A 7,263-nucleotide genomic window follows, 5' to 3' on the forward strand; every position below is an offset into this window, starting at 1 on the left:
TAAACTCACAATTGTTGGATGTTTATTTCCTGAAAACACGATATATTTACGATTTTTCTAACCTTAGCCGCAATTTTGTCCTTCTAGAAAAAGCGTGGGCAGTTTCGAACTGATGAATTATTTCTGAAAACAATGATATGAAAGTTGGCCCGCAAGAAATATTAAGAACAACTGTATACAATTTTATATAAAAATAAAAAAAAATCAGCTCTAAGTTGGTGTTAAACGGTATTATAATAACTGGATAATGCTTATAAATTATTATGCTATCTGTAGAATGTATGATGGGATAAACATGATTTAAAGTTGCTTAAAACGTTTTACGGGGGCGGTTCGTTGGACCTAGTGTTACCAAATTTAATATTTAGTTACCAGATATGTTACGTACTTGTGTAATATTTATTTACTAAGAAATTTTTTAAAATTTAATAACATTTTTAAATAAAAATTTATTGCATTCTTAATATTTTCCCTCAATAATTTCAAGATACATTATATTACAAAAACTATTTTCACATCATTTTAAAATTTAAAAAATTAACAATCTAACTTGCGCGAAAATTTTTCCTTTGATTTTAAGAATTTTTAAAAAATATTAATAGGTATAATTAATTAATAAATTAAGTATATGTTACATCTAAATTTTTGTTTTAGTCTTTACTTTATATACTAACTGGTTACAATGAGTTAAAAATATTTGTTCTGTAATTTTTTATCACGTTTAATTGCTATAAAAAAGAATAAATATTTAAAAAATATTAAATGTTATAAAAAAGAGACAAGAAAAATAATAATTTTTTAAAGAATATCATAAAAAGGAATTTTTAAAAATAGACGAAGGAAAATTGATAAATTAAAAAATATATATATCATGAAGAAAATTTTTTTGTTATTTTTTTTAAAGCATAAGAGTAAAAATAATTAATTTTTTAAAAAAGAATATTATATAAAATAATTTTTTATATTTTTTTAAAAGACGAACGAGATAAAATAACAATTTTTTGAAAATATTATAAAAAAATTCTTTATGACTAAAGCTTTTTATTTTCATATTTCGTACAAAAAGTAAAGAAAAAAACACATTTTCCTCATAAATTCCATATACAAGAGAATGAAAAAAACAATAACAATAAACTTGAAGTGTCGACTTAAGATTTCAATTTCTCTGCCAGTAAAGATATAATTCAACAGATTTTTTTTTTATTTTTCTTCTTAAGAATAAAATTTTTAAAAATGCAAAAAAGAAAATCATTCTTTTTTGAAATTTGTTTTATATCAAGTATACTTTCGAATTTGTGATTTTTTTTTTTACTTTATGGAACTTTGCGGACACCTTGTAGTTGCATCAGCTTCAGATTTTTTATGGCTTGATGAAAATAAAAGAAATTTAATCCTTTACAAACAAATCAATAAATATGCATATTCAGATCTTTTGAATCATTTACCATTACACGCCGAATTGAATTAAATTGAAAGTGAGAAAATACACAAAGAAAAAAAAGTGAATTGCAGCTGTTCTTTTCAACAGCGCTGTTTTGACCTATTCAAACTATGTCACAAACGAGATCCTTCAACAAACATCAACACCTATGATGAGGGAGCATATTTATTACGATGGATACACCTTCATTAGACAATAATTACGCTCATCATTTGTTTTCTTAATTATTTTAATCCTTTTTGGCACCGTTTTCCTTTACAACCTTTTCACCAAACTGTAGATACAAAACCATAACACGGTTAATGAACAAAAGAAGAGGTGTTTTGTTTTTCTTTCATTTGTGTGGGACAAGGAGTGGTTGCATTTTCCTGCACACCAGTTGTTTTGGTGAATTATTTTTTGTTTTTATTTTGTCTTTGTGGGATGGCATCAAGAGGTGATGCTTAACGGAAGTTGTGTTCTTTTTCGTGACACGGTTAACTGGACTTCCGAAAATCGTTACAGGGCAATCGGAAGTAAGGTGGTTTCAGTTTCCTTGTTTCGCCGGTTAATTGAGTATTTATTTATTTAGGTGTTTATTTTTTTTAAGTTGAAACTTTCTTTCGGTTTTGCATCATCACGCAACGAGTGAATGATTATAAAGCAGTTGGCTTGGAATTAATAAGAAGAATTACTTAAAGCACAGATGTGTTTTAAATGCATTTGTTATGTTTATTGAGAATTTAATATCTAAACAGCCACTACAAACAAATTTATTATTCTCAGGCCAGACAAAAGTAAATTTTTTTGCGATATATGAAATCCGATAACACATAGCATTACGAATAATGAAATAAAACATATATATATATATATATACAGTGTCTCACAAAAATGATGGGACACTTGTTCTTTACAAAAGGAAACTGTAATAAAACAAATAAATAAACATGTACAAAAATTTTTTGGGTGTGTTTCATATTTAAAGTTAGTAACAATTATTACATAACATACATTTTGTCAAAATATTAAAATATTAATTTAATAAAAATACAATTGTTTAGAACGGAGCAAAAAATAGCTCACATAAGTGATGGGACACTTAATTTTCCATCAAATATTTATCCAAAAATTTTACTTTTTAAAAGGTTTTAATATTTTGTTGGATTTCCTTTTAAGTTTAAAACATGATTTAATCTTCTTGGGACGGATTCGACTAATTTTTTTGTGATTTCTGGAGTGATTTTACCCCATTCTTCTTCAAGCGCCGATTTTAATTGTTGTTTTGAAGAAATGGTGTGTTTGCGAATTCTTGATTCCAATTCTTGCCAAATATTCTCTATGGGACTTAAGTCTGGAGATTGTGGGGGTGTTTTTATTATTTCAGGACAGTTATACAGCATCCAGAGTCTAACTTTCAAAGCAGTGTGCTTGGGGCCATTGTCCTGGTAGAATTTGAAATCGTATGAAGGTTCAATTTTCGTGCTGAAGATTTCAAATTTTGATTTAAAATGTCAATATACTTGTACTGATCCATTAAACTGTCAATAAAAACAAGATTACCAACTCCAGCGGACGACATACACCCCCATACCATAACTCCTCCTCCACCATGTTTTACTGTTGGCACCAAGTTATGTTTGCAAAATTCTTCCCTGGGTTTTCTCCACACCAAGATTCTACCTGTCAAAACCAAATATATTAAATTTATTCTCATCAGCAAATATAGCTTTATTCCAGTAATCAGAATTCTTATTTATATTGGATTTTGCGAAAGCTAGTCTGAGTTTTCTATTCTTTTCATTTACGAAGAATTTTTTCCTGGCTACTCTACCGTGATATTCAGCAGATCGAATTACCCTTCTAATAGTCTCTGGATTAACAATTATTCCATATAACGCTTGTAAATCAGCAGCAACTTTAGGAGCACTCTTTCATGGATTTTTTTTAATGTTTTGAACGATAATTCGCTTTATTCCATTGGATAGCTTTGATGGTCGGCCAGGTCTTCTTTTATCCTGAATAATATAATTCTTTTTATATCGTTTAATGATATTGAAAACTGTTGAATGACTCAAGTTAACTGTTTCAGCAGTTTTTCTAATAGATTTTCCACGTTCAATATGCAAATTAATAACTAATTTTCGAATTTCAGGCGAAGTTTCTTTTCGTTTAGCATTCATGGCTGCACAGAGCTAAAAAACACAAAAATTCCAAAACAAACTGGAGAGAAATACTGCAGACGATTTTATAAATTATTGTCAATTGCTTTTGAGTAAAAATAAAACCACCAAAAATATTTTTATTGCTTATTTCAGACGAATTTTGTTGCATATCTAATGGTGTCCCATCACTTATGTGAGCTATTTTTTGCTCCGTTCTAAACAATTGTATTTTTATTGAATTAATATTTTAATATTTTGAGAAAATGTATGTTATGTAATAATTGTTACTAAATTTAAGTATGAAACACACCCACAAAACATTTGTACATGTTTTTTTAATTTATTTTATTACAGTTTCCTTTTGTAAAGCACAAGTGTCCCATCACTTTTGTGAGACACTGTATATATATATATATATATAAAGACTTACAGAAATCGCTCTTATTACAAACTGTCGCATGGCAATAGTCAAATGTAAACATATCATTAAACTAACATTTCAGACTGATTCATTCAACACTTTTACAGCTGAACTTAATCAAGTGCTTTTCTAATTAATGAAGCACAAAATATTATTATAAATGCTCTGGATAGTGTTTTTCAAAAACTATTATACCAGAGGAAGCAAAATGATTTAAACAAAATTTAGTCGCGCTCGAAAATAGACTTAACTATTGCTAAGTGGGTAGTTGTTATGAAATAGTTATAGAAATTGATGCATATATTCCAATATTGCCTCACAAGGATAGTTTCTGCTTTATCTTAACCAAAAAAAAATGTCTTTTTAATGATATCAATTTAATTCCCTGCAAAATATCTTCTTTATTTTTAATAATTTTTTAAATGCAATAAACAATACATACAACAATTTTTTTAAAATTCTGCACGCGCTGTAATTTGTTTTGATCGATTCAGTTAAATTTATATTTTTCGATCTCATCCAATAACAAGATGAGATTTTTTAAAAGGTATGCATTCCACATTAATAATTAACAGCTTAAAAAGTCAGCTAACAAATAAGTTATCTTAGCTAATTCGAAAATGATGTGGATCACAGTTAAAATTATATTTAATACAAAAATTCGAAAGGAAAACTGGATCTGACAATGACTACAAAAGAAAACAGTTTTTAAAATAAAAGTGGCAGTAAAGAATCTTTTAAAAATATTTTTAATAATTAATACGTAATTAATAAACACATAAGAAATAGTTTGGAGATATAAAATAATATTAATTATAATTAATAAGTTTTTTTAATAATCTTAAAAATAATAATTTCATTTAAGAAATAAATAAAAAACAAAATTAATATAGTCTTAAGGATAGCAATGTATAATAAAACTACCAAAATAAACGGATCATTTCCCATTTAAATTGTTAGTTTTATAAGTGAGAAATTATTTGTTATTTATTTGATTAAAACATAGGACAGTAGTAAGTCCTGGAGTAAATTGATAGTCTTAAAAATATTCACTTATTATCACTAAGGATGTAAAGTCCAAGACCATTTAATTCACAGATGTCAAAATTTTTATAATTTCTGGTTCCGACTTTAAATTAACCAAAATAAATTCGAATTAAAATCCATCATTTAATGATATGCTAAAATTGTATTTTGAGAGATCAGAGTATAATTCGTTTAACCACAAATTCAAATTAAAAACATTAATATTAATAAAAATTTCCTTCTAAGTATTAAACTTTTTCTAAACAGATTATTCTTCAACAAAGGAGTTTAGATGTTTATCAAACTTCGGTATTTAGACTAAAATTGAAAATATTTACTTACTTTTGACAGCCCAGCTTTTGAAATTCCTTAAACCCGATACCATTTGGAGTAAAGCTGCATTGCACTGCGAAGAGATGTTCAGTTGACTATGAATTCTTAAAAACTTCGGCAATGCTTTTTTCATCACCGAATCTGTATAAATTCTGAAGGTCTTTTCCAAATCCAACCATTGGTCTTCAATGCTTTCAATTTTTGAAGAATTTTTCTCTGGAATTGCATTTTTCGATGGCAGGGCTCGAATCACATTTTTTCTAACACTTTCACTGGCAAAATCAACTTTTCTCGTAATTTTTGTTGGTTTTGTTGCTCTATTTATCACAGATGTAACTGTAGAATCATTTACGTTCTTGACTTCAGTTATAGTTGTCAGTTTTGGCACAGAATTATCGTTTGCAACTTCAGTAAAAGAGCTTTCGTCAATTTTAACTGTCGAAATTCCATCTTTGTTAAATTTTTCGTTATCGTTTGGTTTTTGTAAAACTTCTGGTTTTACTGTTTTGAAATCTTGATGGAAATTTTTTTCGGTGGTAAGTTTTGCAGTTTCAACTGGCATCTCATTATTTATAGTAGTTACATTCGTACCGTTGCCATTTATGGCTGTTGCAACTTCTTTGATTTTTGCAGTAGTCTTTTCATTGCTTACAGTTTCAGTAGCGGTATTTACTGACGAAGATATACTAAAAATGTGAGCATGAGAATTTTCAGTAAACTGTCTGGCATTATTTAATTCAAATTTTTCGACCTCAGGAAAATTTTCTTCCGAATTCTCTCCAATAATACCAAAACTTAACGGCTTTAGAACGCGCGCTGCTTGAGTAAGTTCCAGAGAAAACAAAAAGATTACAATTAGACAGGTTTGTCGAACCATGTTGCCAGATGGGCGCATTACATTCTATCTGAAAGCGAGTTTAAGAATCAGAAACTGGGGCGATAATCGTCTGACCGAGAAATTTTTAAAGTCGGGTTTACCGCGTCTTCTGAAAGTTAATTCTTCCGCCAAGTTTCCGCCAAACTTCTCTAGCTTGACAGGTGAGGTGACATTTCCGTGTAGTGACATTCTCACACATCTTTAGGGTTAATTCCAAAAAATTTTTAGCGTGAAAATTCGACGGTCGAATAGTAAAAAGAAAAATATGAAATGTACGCAGGTCTGTTACGTCTGTCTGTTCTGTTTCTGAATATGAAATTAAGTTTTGCAGGTGAAAGAGGAGTAAAAGGAATGCAAGATTTATTTAAATAAATGCATATATACGAATAAAAGGTTATTGTTGTAAATCGTTGTAAAAATAATTATATTTGTTTATTAAAAAATTCTTATAGTTTCTTATAGAATACAGCATTTTTCGAATTTTTTTGTTTATAAAAATTGCTCTTTTTTAAAAAAATCAAAATTTTCCCATACCTTTTATTTATAAAAAAAAATTAGCATTTAATTATTTGTCCCGCGACCATAACCAAGTTTTCTTTGTGCTTCAGCGTTTCTGAAAATTAGAAAAAAAGCAACATTTGTAAGTGGTACTAATGTCTTGTGTGAGCGACGAAAAATGTTAAGCATCATTAATTGTGCCAACGCACTTGTAAAATGAACGCATTTTTTTTAATTGTTATATTTTGTGGCAAAAATTCATTTTTATGTAAAATATTATAGTAAAAAAAAAACCTTCCTACAATCGTATCCTATTTTTTTACCACAATTTATCTTTTGATTAAAATAAGAATATCATATTCACCAAATCTTATAGTTTTTCGAAAAATTAGATTCTATCAAACGATTGATGAAAATTCTCTAATGCTAATTTTTTAGAAGTTAATTTTTATGTAAACTATTAAGGTACAAAAAAAAATGTTTTTATAGTCTTATCATATTTTTTTTACCACAATTAATTTTT

The 7,263-nt window shown here is 27.8% G+C and overlaps 1 protein-coding gene across 1 annotated transcript in view; it reads right to left on the minus strand.

The window, feature by feature from the left end:
* The window catches only part of LOC129972800 (nose resistant to fluoxetine protein 6-like), a 75,801-nt gene extending 69,520 nt beyond the window's left edge, over nucleotides 1-6,281 (minus strand). The window contains exon 1 of the mRNA XM_056087072.1: nucleotides 5,375-6,281. Coding sequence (XP_055943047.1) covers nucleotides 5,375-6,260 — 886 coding nt within the window. The 5' untranslated portion in view covers nucleotides 6,261-6,281. The remainder of the gene's footprint in view (nucleotides 1-5,374) is intronic.
* Nucleotides 6,282-7,263: the final 982 nt, after the last annotated feature.

Source organism: Argiope bruennichi, chromosome 6 (assembly GCF_947563725.1).
Source record: "Argiope bruennichi chromosome 6, qqArgBrue1.1, whole genome shotgun sequence".
Lineage (NCBI taxonomy): Eukaryota > Metazoa > Arthropoda > Arachnida > Araneae > Araneidae > Argiope > Argiope bruennichi.